The sequence below is a fragment of the Armigeres subalbatus genome, chromosome 2 (assembly GCF_024139115.2).
Source record: "Armigeres subalbatus isolate Guangzhou_Male chromosome 2, GZ_Asu_2, whole genome shotgun sequence".
Lineage (NCBI taxonomy): Eukaryota > Metazoa > Arthropoda > Insecta > Diptera > Culicidae > Armigeres > Armigeres subalbatus.
Window position 1 is genome coordinate 26,247,313 of NC_085140.1, and position 17,930 is coordinate 26,265,242.

At 41.3% G+C, this 17,930-nt stretch overlaps 1 protein-coding gene across 1 annotated transcript in view; it reads left to right on the forward strand.

Annotated features, from left to right (window-relative positions):
* The window catches only part of LOC134218303 (mucin-2), a 90,960-nt gene that overhangs the window by 61,361 nt on the left and 11,669 nt on the right, over nt 1-17,930 (forward strand). The window contains exons 2-4 of the mRNA XM_062697235.1: nt 186-3,813; nt 3,871-4,038; nt 4,113-4,537. Of these exons, the coding sequence (XP_062553219.1) occupies nt 211-3,813; nt 3,871-4,038; nt 4,113-4,537 (4,196 nt within the window). The 5' untranslated portion in view covers nt 186-210. The remainder of the gene's footprint in view (nt 1-185; nt 3,814-3,870; nt 4,039-4,112; nt 4,538-17,930) is intronic.

Below are 17,930 nucleotides of genomic sequence, written 5' to 3' on the forward strand. Positions count from 1 at the left end.
TTGGGGGTTGGTTGGAAAAACAACTGAAAGACGAAATGACACGCTCTATTGATCATAAAAGATGTAAAAGTTGAACGGAAAGGCGGGTTGCGTAGATGAAGTAGAAAAGCAAATTTGATTACCTACTAGCAAAAAACTGAAGTCATAAATGATTAATACTTTTTTTTTTCTTTTCTCAATTTCAGGGAAAGGGACGTACGTTCAAGGAGAATGGCGATAGATGTCGCCAAAAAATGTTGGGTTTCAGCATTTACATTAGTGCTTAGCCTGACAAGTTCTAGTGCAGGCGAACGATGGTCTCGGCAACTGACAGACTACAGTAACGTTCAAGGCAATGATTGGATTCCGCTATCGCGACCCGGAGATCGACAGGCAGGTGCTAAAGTACTGAATTATTTTGACAGCACTGGTTTTTTAGGGACCGATAACAATGCTCAACCCCAGCACCAACAGTTCTCCTACGTGAATCAGCCGTTCGGAGCTCAGTCCAGTCGCGTAGTATTCCCACCACCACCGGTGGCACAGCCCCTTCAACAGGAACTAGAAACAGCTTTCAACACGCCCTTCGGAAGTCATCAATCATTCATCCAACATACACCATTCGGAGGGGTGCAGACTATTCAGAGACACCCTCTGCCACCATTTAGCCCTCAGTTACCGAAAGAAAATCTTGTTCAAGAAAAGCCATCCCTGGTGGAGCATCAATTCCAATTTCCTTCTCAAACCCAACCTCAGACGACGCATCTGCGACAGCCATCGGCTGGCAACCTCCAAGCCCAACCTACCGGTGGAGTGTCGCAAGAAGAAGTTCAACTGCTCTACGTCCCTGTAGAAACCCTTTACAACCAAAAGCCAGCTTCGGAGAGCACTCGCTACAATGCCTTGCCACAACCTGTCAGCGCATCTATCATCAATGACTTCTACACCGCAGCAACGACTACTCCTAAACCACGAACTACGAGTACTCCATATACTACAAAAGCCACACCAAGTGCAGCCTTAGTCAGCAAACCTAAACCCAACCAACCTCCACTAGCTATGTTTATGTACAACGATGACAAACAATCCAAGCTTTCGGTCTCTGATGCCTTATCAAACCTGAAAAATGTCAACAATATTGCCGTATTGGACAGTCTGAGTAAAAACTTGCCCAAAGTGTTCATCGGACCATCGGGTCTCGCTCCACCCAAAGGATACTCCAAATTCGAGTTGCCATATCTCTCCAGCATTGATCAAACTCGACTCAGTGCAAAACCCGGAGACCTTCCCTTCTTTGTAGCTCCTCAAAGTTATAAAACCCCTGGTGGGTTCTCTAAAATTCCGCTCCCTGCACCACACGTTGGATCTGTTATTGTACAGCAACCTTTAATTCAGTCTAACTACTTCCGACAGCCAGACAACATCGAATACTATCAACCGTCTACGCTGAAATTTACCGATGTCACCACCAAATCACCAATTACATTGCCTGTTAGCAAACCCCAGTACGATTCGGATCACTATACTTCCCCCACCTCAAAACCCACCACCGACCGTAGCAACTACAGTCGGGGAAATACGCAAACCCCTCAGGAAAGCTATCGTCAGCCCCAAACAGAACGAGCTCTTTTCTCTCACTCACCTTTCAATAGCGTCAACAATCTTCCAAACCGACACATTGTCAACGAAGAGTACTTCAACTTAGCAAAAACCAAGAAGCCTACCACCCCCGCCCCAACTCAAAGCTACAGTCCCAAAACTTACAAACCTTTCGATTTTAAGCCCATCCCAGAACAAAAAATCCCGCTGTATCCCGAAAATGACGACTTTACTACGGCTAAAACTACCACAACCACAGAAAAACCGCAAACTTCTCGTCAAGAAGAGAACCGAATGAAGTCCTACTTTAAGGAGGAAAACTTCCGCAATCGACGACCATACACTCAGTCCACCGTCTCTACACCATATGAAGATCAGGAAGTGACGCAATCTCTTCGTGGCAGTAACGAAAATGAAGGAAACTTCGTTCACAAGTTCAAACTGGTAGACTCCGTTCGACCACAAACTACCCCAGCAACAAAATCGGTGGTCGACAACGCTTTCCTCGATTTCTTCCAACAAGATAATCATGAAATGCTCAAAACCGTTGTATCAAATCAACCCTCCAATGGAGCTCAACAGATTATCCGTAACAATTATTTCTCACAAAATACCCACGACGAGCCTCAAAAGCAGAAATTTGTCAGCACGTATTATGTTCCAACAACTACATCTACTACTTTGAGGACAACTACCCCAACACCTGCTACTACAGCAGAAGACACTTTCTTCAAAGAATTCGAAGAAAAAAGCAAGAAATACGAACCAGAGCACACCAGGTTCCCACAAACTCGCCTACAAAACCAAGAACCGTTCCTGACCCGTTTCACTGATACTTCCTACACAAACAAGTATAAATACGAAACGAATACTGATGATGTGAACTATCCAGTCGAAGTCGTCACAACTCAGGAACCAGCGAGGCACGAAACTTCCAACGACGTTACTGTTCCCCCCTCTGAGCAATCGTACAGTATCCCATCAGAACTGCCGCCGATAAGCGCAAACCTACCAGGTTTAGTGAACTCCCTTATGGAAGACGAATGGCCTCACAAAAAGGGAGAACAAGACACTCCCTTGCCAACCACGACCAAAGGACACTTCCGTAAGCAGATCCATCGCACCACTCAAGCCACTACAACGCCAGAACCATACTCGTCGGAAGTCACAACCCGCCGAACTAGAGGCCGACGTCCCACAGTTGCTAGCTCCTCTAGCCACGAGTCGGTAGGTCCCACCCGAGGCACCACCATAAACCGAAGCCGATCCCGATACGTCCCGGCTGATGGCGAAAACTCCAGTAGTGGTAGATCAAGAACCAGAAGTCGTATCAGTAGTAGTTCCTCACGCAATGCAAAGGAAGAAGAAAACCTGGAATACCAGCGGGACGTCCTGAAACAGAACTATCCAGTAATTCGACCAACTTCGGGATCTTCAACAAGCACTACAACGACACCACCACCACCACCAACTACCACTACCACCACAACTCACGCCACTACCATTCCGGTGACCTATCAACAAATCTACGAACAACAAACGGAACGATTGAGTCCTTACTACTCAACGCCTGAACCACAGAGCTACCCCGAAGAACAAGCGAAAACCGAAGAAATTTCCATCCCCCGAAAAGAGGCAATCTACACCGAAAACTACTACGAGCCCGAAGTGACTACCACGATCCCACATACCACCTACAGACAACAATACAGCCCCGTGCCGAATCCGGAAGAAATCGACGACGAATCTGTACGCGTGCTACCGGTAGATCATCCAATTGAACCAAAGCGCGCGAAGCCTGTTGAAATCCAGCGTGAACAACCAGCTGCCGTCACCCATACACAATCGCCACGAAGACAACCGGCCCGGACACCTTCCTACCAGCTTCCGGAAGAACACACCGTCCCGGTAACTCCCTCGTATAACAGCCATGAAGACGAAATGGAAATACAGAAAGTAGAAATCACCCCACGACCCAGAAGACCGCTATCCCGGCAACCAGTATACTCGCCCAGAACAACGGCCCATACGGAGCGACCGACCACGGAACGTACCACGACCGAACTGCCCCCGTCATCAGCCTCGTCCAGAGGGTCATCTGTCCAGCGTCGTCCAGCGTTCGTACGACGACCGGCTAGACCGCTGTACACGACGACCCCTGCTCCGACGACAACCTACTCCAGCCGAGGCGTGTCCACCGGCGACGACGAACTACCAACGCAAGGATCTTATACCGTGAGTTTTAATTGAACCCGCTTCGAAAAAAAAGTTTTACTGCCTTTATTGTTTCAGGTGCGTCCCAAGAGTCGCCAGGACGTCCTCCGCGGAAGAACCCGACGGCCAGTGACGACGACCGTAGCTACCACTACCCCCGCTTCTCCAGAGCCTCCGATTACTAGAGGGTTTGCGAGAAATAAGGATCTTAGAAGGGTGTCTCCGACTATTCGATCAAGACAAGAAGTATTCCACTTGTAAGGGTTTAATCCCCTACCATTAACCTCCCGAATTTCCTATCATTTATCCATTCCACGTAGCCAAGAGAACGCGAACGTGACCAACGCGACCAACCTGCTGAAACAACGACAACTCATCCACCAAGATTCCGCATCCGAGAGCGAACACGCTTCAACCTGCAACCGCAGGAATCGCAATGGTCGACCAAGCTGACACAGAACTCATTCCAACCAGTGCAGAGCATTGAGTCGCGCAGCAAAAACTACGATGGCGAGAGAACCAGTAGCGAGCCGGAACCGGAAATTGTGACCGCCAGTGCTCTGGTACAGGAGCCGCAGGAAGACGTTCGGCTGGTTAGCGTGTCGGCCAACATGGGAGGAGCTCCTACGGCGCAAGCGGAATCCGAAGTGCACCGTGGCAGCAGTAACGACGGCAGTGAAGTAGTATTGAAGGAAGTGGCACTTAGCCAGGAGCCGCCGCAAGCTGACGAAAACGAGGAGAATAGGTTGTAGAGAAGTATTTTCACACTGCATTATCCATTACAGACACTTATCGTTTAAAGCATTTTGTACTGAACCAATATGACAAGTCGGACAAGGTCGATAGATTCGACTATTGACGATCTAAACTAAGGTTTTGAATACTTGAATCGACATTTGTGCTCTCGTATCACTTCAAGGTGAGAGTTGGGTGCGTACTTTTATTTAGATACTTGCTTTACGTACCCGGCTTTGTTCGTTGCAAGAAGATTATTTTTAGGACGAGTTGCACGTTTATTCAACGAGGCTTGCCGAGTTGGATAAATACTACGAGTGCTGAAAATAGGGTTTTGCAACGATCAATATGGTAAATCAGCCTAACATACTTCTCATAATAGTTTTTGCAAATAAAATATGTTTCTGCAAAGAACAATCAGATTTCATATAATCGTGCTACATTGCATAGCACAACAGACCATAAATCGATAGATGACCCTGCTTTTGGAGAATTTTGATGTCATGTCCATCAATTTATTTCATTTAATATATAAGGCAGAGAAATCACTATTTGAACACCTATCCAAGCTAATTGAGCAAAATGCAGTCATGTAGCTACTGTTCCAATGTTGGTTTTCCATTATAGCACCCAAATCAGTGCCATAATGGATTTTTTGCAATTCCTGATCATAATACCTGGTTTACAGTTGGCGTTTGAGTGATAAAACGTGATAAACGAGTGATAAGTCGAGTCAAGTACGAGACACTGAAGACGACCACACAGTTGTGGTCGAAATACGTATCTGCAAAGATAACGAAAATTAACTGGTGGAATTAAATGGAGAGTACTTAATTCGTCTTAGACGGTTGGCCTACTTTTCCATACCAATGACATGGGTGCTTTAATGAACATTATGCAACTCAAATGGGTTGCATAAAATCCATTATAGTACTCATTTGGGTGCTATAATGGAAAACCAGCATTAAAACAATAGTTACATGACCACATTTAGCTAAATTGGCTTGGGTGAATGTTCAAATAGTGTATTCTTTGTGTCACGTAATAAATGAAATAATTTTATGGGCATGACATCCAATTTTCCAAAGGCAGGTTTATCTATCGCTTTATGGTCTGTCGAACACACAATGGGGCACGATAATATGGAATCTGTTTGTTTTCTGCAGCAACATGATTTTTTGGTAAGATTGGTCATGTTAAGTGAATAAAATTGTACCATTGTGGTACAGATTTATCATATTTAAACCCATTTTTTGTCATTGCAAAAAATAGCGTGTGCAACCCTTCCTTCCTTAGAAGGGTTGATTGCAAAAATGGTTTGATAAGAAAATTATTTTGAGCTTTTTAGTGGAATGTTTTCACCTGTCATAAGACGAGTTTATACCATCCCATTGAATTCCACCACTTAATTGTATCTTGACAGATACGTATTTCGACCTCAACAGTAAGGCCGTCTTCAGTGTCTCGTACTTGACTCGACTTGAAGAAAATGATCGCAGCTTACACTATTTATACTATGCGTAGGTATAATAATTTATCTAGGTACTAATCTTACTACGGTGCTTATTTCTACTCGCTTGATGCGCTTAATGCTTAGGTATAACCTTGAAGAGCCAGGAGCTACCATTTCCTTGATCTTTATTCAACAACCGCGTTTGTACCTGTCGGTAGATTTCCAAGCTCTCAGCAACATCAAGTTTCCACGGAGAAGAGACATTTCTTAAAATTTTAATGTTTGATGTCGTAATTGAATGATTTTCCTGATATACATGTTCAGCTACCTTAGACCTAAACTCATAATTTAATCCCTTATCAGTTTCCCTCTTAGCCTTACTTACTTCTGCAATATGTTCCTTGAACCTTACATCTAACGATCTTTTTGTTTGACCTACATATACTTTATCACACTGTGAACAATTAATTTGATAAACCCCGGCCTTATTTAACATTTCTACTCTATCCTTTGTGGAGCCCAACAGTGTCTTCAGTTGATTGCTTCTGCTGGAGAATACTAAATCGATGCCGAATTTCCTCAGTCGATGGCGTAGCTGGTGGGTGATGTGTCGATCATAGGGGACCGATACCCTCTTCAGCGGTTCATCGATCGGTGTTAGTGTTGTCAGTTCGTTTTTCCGTAGGTTCCTCTGCTTCTTGTTGATGATTGCTTGTATTGTTCTTTCCTTGTATCCATTGATCCTCGCTGTTTCCAAGATGTGTTGTAGCTCCTTCGTTTTTCCTTCTTCGCTCAGGGGAATCGTCTGCATCCTGTGGATCATGTGATGAAAAGCTGTCATTTTGTGCTGATGCGAATGATTTGATGTGTATGGGATGACTCTCATGGTGTTGGTGGGCTTCCTGTAGATTTCGAAGTCTAATGTTGCATTTGTTCCCTTGATAACCAGTAGATCCAAGAAAGGTAATTTACCTTCCTTTTCCTCCTCGTGGGTGAATTTGATGTCTTTATGCACGTTGTTTATCGCTTCCAAAATCCTGGGTAGATCTTTTCGGTTGATGATGCTGAAAATGTCGTCCACGTATCTCCACCATTTCTCGGGTAGTACTCCTTGTTCCTCTAGGTTGTCCTCCAAATTCGCCATGAATAATTCGCACAAAAACGGTGATAGCGGATTTCCCATAGGTGCACCCTTCGTTTGTTTGTAGAAGCTTCCACGGAATGTAAAGTAGTTCTCATTCATGCATAATCTTGCAAGCTTGAGATACATCTTTACCTTTCCTCGCCATGTTGTATCCGTCCGTTGTCCTAGTAGCCAATCCTCCAAAGGTTCAGGGCCTCCTTCACGGGAACGGTTGGGAACAATGCCGCTACGTCGAATGATACCATGATGTCCTCTTCTCCGATGTTTCCTGATTCCAATATCCTCTTGGTGAACTCCTGGGTGTTTACAACTGATCTGCTGGGGAACGGCTTCGGCATACTCTGGAACTCCTTGACTAACCACTTGGCCAAGTTTTGTGTGGGGATCCCACTGATGAAACTATTTCTCGCATCTCTGTACCTGGCTTATGTATCTTTGGTAGTCCTTTGATCCTTGGTAACACAGGGTTCGTCATTTTAACGCGGGCTTCTCCGATGATCGTCTTGCATTCCTTTATCGTTTTATCCGTAAGTCGGATTAGTCCGGGTAGTGGGTCCACTCTCAAATGCCTGTATGGTCCTCCGTTGATTTTTGTCGTCATCTGTTCATCGTAGTCCTCTTTGTCCATTATCACCACTGCGTTTCCTTTGTCCGCCTTCATGTAGTAAACTGGTTTCTCCTTTAACTCCTTTAAAATCCTCCTCTCGTCTGCAAGACGATCATCGGAGAAGCCCGCGTTAAAATGACGAACCCTGTGTTACCAAGGATCAAAGGACTACCAAAGATACATAAGCCAGGTACAGAGATGCGAGAAATAGTTTCATCAGTGGGATCCCCCACACAAAACTTGGCCAAGTGGTTAGTCAAGGAGTTCCAGAGTATGCCGAAGCCGTTCCCCAGCAGATCAGTTGTAAACACCCAGGAGTTCACCAAGAGGATATTGGAATCAGGAAACATCGGAGAAGAGGACATCATGGTATCATTCGACGTAGCGGCATTGTTCCCAAGCGTTCCAGTGAAGGATGCTCTGAACCTTTTGGAGGATTGGCTACTAGGACAACGGACGGATACAACATGGCGAGGAAAGGTAAAGATGTATCTCAAGCTTGCAAGATTATGCATGAATGAGAACTACTTTACATTCCGTGGAAGCTTCTACAAACAAACGAAGGGTGCACCTATGGGAAATCCGCTATCACCGTTTTTGTGCGAATTTGGAGGACAACCTAGAGGAACAAGGAGTACTACCCGAAAAATGGTGGAGATACGTGGACGACATTTTCAGCATCATCAACCGAAAAGATCTACCCAGGATTTTGGAAGCGATAAACAACGTGCATAAAGACATCAAATTCACCCACGAGGAGGAAAAGGAAGGTAAATTACCTTTCTTGGATCTACTGGTTATCAAGGGAACAAATGCAACATTAGACTTCGAAATCTACAGGAAGCCCACCAACACCATGAGAGTCATCCCATACACATCAAATCATTCGCATCAGCACAAAATGACAGCTTTTCATCACATGATCCACAGGATGCAGACGATTCCCCTGAGCGAAGAAGGAAAAACGAAGGAGCTACAACACATCTTGGAAACAGCGAGGATCAATGGATACAAGGAAAGAACAATACAAGCAATCATCAACAAGAAGCAGAGGAACCTACGGAAAACGAACTGACAACACTAACACCGATCGATGAACCGCTGAAGAGGGTATCGGTCCCCTATGATCGACACATCACCCACCAGCTACGCCATCGACTGAGGAAATTCGGCATCGATTTAGTATTCTCCAGCAGAAGCAATCAACTGAAGACACTGTTGGGCTCCACAAAGGATAGAGTAGAAATGTTAAATAAGGCCGGGGTTTATCAAATTAATTGTTCACAGTGTGATAAAGTATATGTAGGTCAAACAAAAAGATCGTTAGATGTAAGGTTCAAGGAACATATTGCAGAAGTAAGTAAGGCTAAGAGGAAACTGATAAGGGATTAAATTATGAGTTTAGGTCTAAGGTAGCTGAACATGTATATCAGGAAAATCATTCAATTACGACATCAAACATTAAAATTTTAAGAAATGTCTCTTCTCCGTGGAAACTTGATGTTGCTGAGAGCTTGGAAATCTACCGACAGGTACAAACGCGGTTGTTGAATAAAGATCAAGGAAATGGTAGCTCCTGGCTCTTCAAGTTTATACCTAAGCATTAAGCGCATCAAGCGAGTAGAAATAAGCACCGTAGTAAGATTAGTACCTAGATAAATTATTATACCTACGCATAGTATAAATAGTGTAAGCTGCGATCATTTTCTTCAAGTCGAGTCAAGTACGAGACACTGAAGACGGCCTTACTGTTGAGGTCGAAATACGTATCTGTCAAGATACAATTAAGTGGTGGAATTCAATGGGATGGTATAAACTCGTCTTATGACAGGGGAAAAATGGTTTGTTTCGGTGACATCGTCGTGTACAGTGGTCCAGGTAGCAGACTAAGGGTCTGTTCACAAATTACGTAACGCGAAAATCTGAGTTTTTGACCCCCTCCCTCCCCCTCGTAACAAAAAGTAACATTTTTGGTACCCCCTCCCTCCCCCATGTAACGCGTAACTGTGCAAATTTTAAAGGCAGATTTTTTTCTTCGCTGAAACATTTGGCTTTTAGTATGCACATGATCAAAAAACAAGGATTTTAAAAATGGAGCTAGTAGAAACGAAAATAGAATTAGCGATCATAACCATTTACATAGTTTAGCGAACCTGTGGTGTCAAGAAATACAATATTCGCTTGGTATTTTAACGCATATCAGTTCCGTTATGTCAACATGCTTGATTTTGATAATGACTAATGTTCGATAACGGACTCTTATATACCGCACAGGCCACTTCGGCCTTAGTCAGAATTAATAATAAATATTGTACGTGGATTTCCCTATTGGACCCGACCGTTCGAAATAGTCGCTCCTTGAACGGTCGTTGAAATCGCCGTTTTCACCTTCACACCCATCTTCATAGTAAAATCTGTTAAAACTGGCAAGTCTGCCACGTGCTTTTTGCTGTTTCCCTCGGACTTCTCTTTCTTTTTCCGATGTTTCGACATCTGTTTTGATAGACAAGGAGCAAAAAACAAATTAATCTACCACACATTTATTGAGTTTGGCAAACCTTGCTGGAAAAGGAAATAGGAAAGTGAACCGACCTTCGAATCCATTGGTCAAGTAAATCCACAATAATAAATAATAAATAATAATGTTCGATAACGATAAACAGCAATTATTTCAATCAGTGATTTAAAAAAAAGACATTCAAATAAATTTTTATTCGCGTTATGCGTAACCTTTGGTAGTACCCTCCCCCTCCCCCACCTTTTAGTGTAACAAAGTATAACGCAAGTTGGACCTCCCCCTCCCCTCGAAAGCGTTACGTAATTTGTGAACAGACCCTAAGCGGTAATAAATTTTTCAAGCCGAAAATAGCTGAGATGGAAAAAAAACTTTGTTCTTCAAAGTTGTTCCTAAGGGTAAGAGGCTTATTGGGGTTTTCATAAAAAATAGGGTGGGCCATATTTAAAAAAATGAAAAAAAAACACTTTTTTATTTGCAGAGATACGGGTATGTAATGTTTCGCGAAGTTGAAGTTCAGCCAGTTTCCAAGAATTTTGCTGAAAAAAATATTTTTCTTGCTCTTAAATTGACTGATTAAGAGCAATTTTCCAATGTTTATTTAGGGTTTTTTTGCTCTAAATTTTTTGTTTCAAATTTCTCAGCAATGTGATGTTCAGAACACTTTTTGAGCTTTGCAGGGCACAACTTTTCATGGACTAAGCATTGCCATATCCCAAGCGGATCAAAAGTTATTGAGGTTTTTCCTCGAAAAACAATGTTTTCTCCTAAAGGCTGTATCTATGAATGGCGCAAACATTTTTTCAATCAGCTTTCTCTTTCTCGATTCTACTGCTTTCAGGCTCCATTTCAGGGTGTTTAAATCAAGGGGATAGTTGAAATTTACCCCATATTAAAGGATTAAAAAATATCCGTTTTTTGCCCTTTTAAAGCACCATTTTGCTATTTTCATGTGTTTTGTTTCTTCCATACGTATTTCGACCTCAACAGTAAGGTCGTCTTCAGTGTCTCGTACTTCAGTCGAGTCAAGTACGAGACACTGAAGACGACCTTACTGTTGAGGTCGAAATACGTATCTGTCAAGGTACAATTAAGTGGTGGAATTAAATGGGACTGTACAAACTCGTCTTATGACAAGTGAACTTTGCAGAACAATTTTTTTTTCTAGCTCTGCTATTTCCGGCTTGAAAAACTTATTACCACTTTGTCTGCTACCTGGACCAATGTGCCGTGGTAGCTTGATTGCTGTTGGTGATTTCATCCATTCGCAGGGATGCCAGACATACAGACATGTCTGTATTTATACAGACATTTGGTCTTGCATACAGACATCATACAGATTACAGACATTATACAGACTTTTGGTTAAAGTTACAGACTTTTACAGACATTATGAGTTTTCTAACAAAATCGTAATGGGATTTCATACCAAATTCTATAAGGTTTCAGAACAGTATTTTGGAATTCCGAGCACAGCCTCTTAGGCTTCTGAACGGGATTCATTTTGAATTCCTAAAATAATCCTTTTGGAATTCCGGAAAGATTTTTTGACTCCAAACGTAATCCTTCTGGGTTTACTAACAGAATCCCTTCGAGCTTCTGAACGAAAATCTTTAGGGCTTTCGAAAGGCATCACTTTGAGCTTCCCAAAGAAATCATTTTGAACTTCCAAATGGAATTCTGATGGGATTCTGAACAAAATCATTCTAGAATTCCGAACGGAATACTTTTGATCTTCCGAACGTTTCGGGCTTCCGGAGCGTTCAGGGCTTCTGAACGGAATCTTTTTCTGCTTCTGGACAAGGGATTCCGATTAGAACACTTATGGGATTTCCCACCGAAGCCCTAAAAGGGTTTTGTTCGGAAGCGCAAAAATAATTGATTCGAAAACTCAGAAGAGTTCCTTCCGAAAGCCAAAAAGAGCCTACGTTCAGACAACCAAAAAATCTCGGTTCGTAAACCCAAAGCAAGTCCTTTGTCTGGGTTTCCGAACGAAATTATTTGGGATTCTGAAAGGAATTCTTTAAAAGACTATTATTCTTCCATTTACTTCCACTATTCACTTTTTATGTATCAACAAACAGATACGTATTTCGTTTCCTACTTGGAAACTTCTTCAGTGTTTTGTTATCGACTAGACTAGTCGATAACAAAACACTGAAGAAGTTTCCAAGTAGGAAACGAAATACGTATCTGTTTGTTGATACATAAAAAGTGAATAGTGGAAGTAAATGGAAGAATAATAGTCTTTTAACCTTGTAGCATTTCCCCGAAGACGCTCTAAAATAATTGATCAGGAATTCTTTTATATTTCTGAATTCTTTTAGGCTACCAAAACAAAATTCTTTGGATTTTCGATTCGACCTTTTTTGGACTTTTCAACGAAATTATTTTGGCCTTTTTTCAAACGAAGTTCTTTTATACTTTCGAAAGAAATACTTTTGGAATTCCGAGTAGAGCCATATGAGATTCTGAATGAATTTTTTTTCTCCTGTTTCTGTAAAAGGGATAGCAAATCTTTTTTGTTTCGGCATTCCAAACCTAAAAAGATTACATTCGGAAGCCAAAAGGGTTTGTTCAAAAGCGCAAAAGATATTGCGTTGCGTTGCGTTGTAACGGAGTATTTCGTAGATTGCATACTGATAGTTGTCATGTATATTCTTCACCTTTCTTACCCCAATTGTTTATGGATTTCCATTTGGGATTCAATGGAAATCCAATTGGGGGTCCAAAATGATAAAACATGAAAGCTATCATTGCCGGCCACGCCCATCTTCTCCGTTACTAGGAAAGGGAAGGAAATGATGATATGACATCTACTTAACGAGAGGCCAGCGACTCACCGACGCCCTCATAGATGTCAAGTAATTGGATGGTGGGTAGGGTATGTGGTTTAGGAGTATCATTATAAGCAAATGATAGAAAATTTGTGGAAATACGTTGGGAGTGACTTTGCTAAGAAATTTATGTCACTCCATTATCCTTGCCGATGGTTTTCCTCGGATGGGGCGAAGGTATTAGCCTTGCCCTGGCTAATAGCCTAGGTTTAAGCGCCTTTGCTCGCTCTCTGAAACGAAAAAAGAGCAAAAAGAAATTAAATTCCCCTTCCCCCCTGATATGATAATGATTTTGATCAACAAATGAATTCTAAGTGGATGAATAAATGATCAAACGGCTGCAAACAAGCCTCTATTGTCGTAGCAGAAGCAAACCCGCCTCAATACGACAATACATGTTTGTGATTCAAAGCTCCCATACGAATGATCCAGAAATATCTACATAACTCGAGAACTAATCAGAGGATAAATCAATTTTAGGCGAAACGAAGTTCGTCGGGTCTGGTAGTACTACATATAAGTACGCCAAGTTGATGAAATTTACTAAATAATGTAATAATAGCTAAAGGCACTCACCTTGTTCCAAAAGTTCTTACCCTCTTCCCGATATACTTTTGGAGCTGGATCATTCTACATCCCATGAATATTTCTCTGACACGGCAGTTGTCATTAGCGAAACAGGAGGCACGCCACCGATCCGTTGGAAGTCATTAACAGCCACCCGCCGCGGAACTGAATGAATAGTTGTAGGGCTGTACGTCCGGCATCTCGTGGATTCAACATGCTTTGGAACCGTCTAAGACGAATTAAGCACTCTCCAGTTGAATACATTCCACTAATAGAGCTTTATATATTTTTCTGGATGCTTTGGAAATTCATTTCCAAACTTCGGTCATCCGGGTTTAAATGATTTCTGCACTAATAATTTCGTCCATAATCGATAGTTGAAAAAATTTTTTTTTTGTTTTGACGCGTGGAAAATTTTGAGTCTTTACACAGCCACGACTTACTTCGATCTCTGTTCAAAAGCGCAAAAGATATAGGGCACTGCACGGGAACATCTCTTTCTCTTTCGTTCTTTAAAAATTTTGACGTTTACTGGCCTTGTTTTCTAATTTCTTTGCAGCGAGAAAGAGACAAAGCAGTCCGTGCAGTGCCCTATTGGTTCGAAAGTCCAAAAAGAGTTCCGTTCCAAAGCCCAAAAAAGGGCGAAAGACCAAAAGTTCTTCGTATGTAAGCAGAAAAGACGTCCGTTCCGCTCTTTGGGTTTCCAAACGGAGTTATTCCTTATGTGCCTCTTCTTCGAACCGAATTCTTTTGGATTTCCCAACGGATTTTCAGTAAGAGAAAAACGTTAATATTATCAATTTATGTTAATGTAACAACAAACATATTGATAAGAATATTTGTTTGAACCGGCCTAGGGCCGAAAATCTCGTAAATAAAGATAATTCAATTCAACTCAATTCAGAATAGTATTTACAGCTTTTAGTGGAATATCTTCACTTGTAATACGACGAGAATATTATTCCATTTGATTCCACCACTTGATTGTAACTTTACAGTAACTCAAGAAATAGGCTGACCATACGTACCGTATTTAACGGGACAATCCCGTATTTTAGACCTTTTTGTGCTGTCCCGTCGTAATCTGAAAATTCCTTAATTTGTCCCGTTTTTCATTGATTCTACATTGATCATACATAGAAAGAGCTTTTTTGCGTCCTTAGTAGAGAGATTTACAGCCCTAGGCTGGCTCATCTCTCAACAAAGAAAGTGGACGAAACCCATAAACAACAGTGTGAGATGTTATTTTATTATTGTTGCTTTTAAAAGAATGCTATCTATGCCGTTCTGTATTTTCCATTGATCGACTTTTCTTAAGGTTTTAGCAGTTAATGACAACAGGTGCTTCTCCGGGAGATTTTTCATACAATCAATTATTTTTTCTGCTTATTCCGGAGGCATTAAAATTTGGCCAATTTCATCAGTGGATTGAACGGAATTAGTAACTTGGTAGACAAGTATTTCCTTAAAATCAGGTCACACCTCAACGACAATAAAATAAAGCACAGGGGCAGACATTCTAATTTTCAGATTAAGTTTATTTTCCATTTTTCCAAGTAGGTACTTCAATTATTTTTTCAAATCTGCTGTACCACATGTTGTTCAATCATTTGCTTCTTTTCGAATCATTCAAAGTCTTTCTGAATAATTCTGAATATTTCGAAATCATCCACTGTAAAAAATCAACGGCATGAAAAAAATAATTTATAAATCAACTGAAAAAAATCGAGTTTAAGGCAGTTTCAAACCGATGGAAACTTTGGTCGGATTAAAGGGTATATTTAAGGTTCCCACGTACTTTAAGGCTAGTTCATACATCAGGGACTGCAACGATATTTTTGGGATTCCGTTATGAAAAATTAGAAATTTGGCCTGATTTAAAATACAATCCGGCGGAAATCTCCGAGAGTCCGAGTAATAAACCAGGCTATACATTGGCCAGGATTTTTTACTTTTCCGCGACGAAATTGCATGAGTCCTGCTTTGTTTTGGGAGTGCATGGGAACAAAATCAATTGACAAGATTCCCAAGTTGTGAGGCTTAGCGAAAAGATATTTTAGTTACTAGATAAAGATTGTCGCTGTCGTCGCTGTCCGGAACATCTTTTGCTGGCGAGGATAGGGGAGCTAAATGTCAAAGAAGGAAAATCCATTCGATTTGACAGCTTAGTACCCAACATGTTCCGAACAACGAAACAAAGGGAACCGAAGCGACAATCTTTATATATCTTTTGCTAAGCGTAATTTAAATCAATAAAATATCTTTTGCTTAGCTTCATTTAAATCAATTTCGATCAATAGGCGAATTCGAGAAGGATCTAGTGGTAGAGTGCGCTGCGAGAGTTCGGGAGAAAAGTCGTCAGAAGTGATTATTTACATTCAAAATAAAATTTTCTCCATAAGATTTACTTCACTTTTTGGTATATAGTCTCATGTTTTCCACTGGCAATGGCTTTTTACAGTCGTTAAGCAGCTGTTGAAGACAAATATCACCCAAATAAACCGCGAATTAAAAATCCGGGAATTCATAACCAAGATTGTGCGGTGGAGGCGCTGCAAGAGATGTGCTGTTTAATCGGAAAAATCATATGCAAGCACCCAACGGATGGCAGCTCATCCCAAAGAAAACAAAATTTTCTTCCAATTTGCGACTATTTTAGCTTTCATAAATGATTGGATTAACCAGAAAACGCGAAAACCGTACTCCCTCCGTATGCTGCCAATGCACTTTTTTGGCCAACGACACTTTTTTCGTGGTTCCTGTGACGACCGCCAAATGTCGAAATGATCGATGAGCTTTACTCAAATTCGCCTATAAGGACTGTAAATTGATTAGATTGGTACTTTGACTAGTGTTTAGTATGCTAAAATGTACAGAATTGGAACAATTTTTTATATTGGTCAATAAAAACCTAAAGCATAAGCATGTCTGGGTGTAGATTAAAATTAATATTCAAAATTCTCCATTTTTTTGTTATATTGAAAGATGCGTAATTTTCTATTCCTTCGTATTTTTGTCCGCTAAAATATTTGTATTTTAAATTTTTTCCACAACTAACTTAATGGAATAGAAGGTTTATGGTGGTGAGTGATTCACTCTAAAATATTTCTAATTTCTTATACGGAAAATGAAAATTAAGCCCATAAATTTTGAAATTTCCACAGCTCTTGAATTTTATCACAAGGTTTTCGACATGTCCCGTTTTGCAAAAGCGTTTGTCCCGTTTTTTCACTGAAATGATCTGGTCCGGCTGTTCGGCCACATTGAGAGTTGACGTAAAGTCAATGTCAACTTCTCTCCACGAACAGCCTAGATAGCCGTGTGGTGTGGGCAGCTGGTTATCTGACTAAGAATAACATTACGGATTGCCTGTTCCAGTGGTAAAAGTCCATCATACTGGTGACCCCTAATTCTCGGTGTGATGCGGCTTTATGCTTACCGTGCCTACAAATGAATGGTTAGGGGGGTCTAATAAGAACCTAACCGCAAACGGAGCCTGTGAAGCACCAGGGCCCCCTTCACAGTATTTAGCCCTCGCTGCGCTAACCGGAGCTATGGCGTAGTTGACTTTTTACTTCTCCGAGATAATCGGCTACTCTCATTCAACCTCATCGTGGGGTTAAATAAGAGTGGGGTTATGAATATGTGTTTTACCTAGTTTTCAACAAATTATCACCTATATGGATTCGCATTATGCGTTTTTCACAGTGTACTCTGTGTCTCGTCTTTGACGTTTGGCTTTGGCTATTTTTGTTCAATCTCAACGTGAGTTTGGGGTTATGAATATGTGTTTTACTTAGTTTTTCAACAAACCTCCACCTATATGGATTCGCATTATGCATTTTTTTTACAATGTACTTTGTGTTTGTCACCTATATGGATTCGCATTTTGCGCTTTTCACAGTGTACTCTGTGTTTCGTCTATGACGTTCGGCTTCAGCTACTCTTGTTTAATCTTAACTTGAGGTTGAATAAGGGTGGGGTTATGAATATGTTTTTTACTTAGTTTTTTAACAAATTTTCACCTGTATGGATTCGCATTATGCGTTTTTTAAAGTGTAATCTGTGTTTCGTCTTTGACGTTCGGCTTCAGCTACTCTTGTTTAATCTCAACTTGAGGTTGAATAAGGGTGGGGTTATGAAAATGTTTTTTTACTTAGTTTTTTTTTCAACAAATTGTCACCTATATTGATTCGCATTTTGCGTTTTTTTTACAATATACTTTGGCAATATAGGTAACACTATATGGATTCGCATTATGCGTTTTTCACAGTGTACTC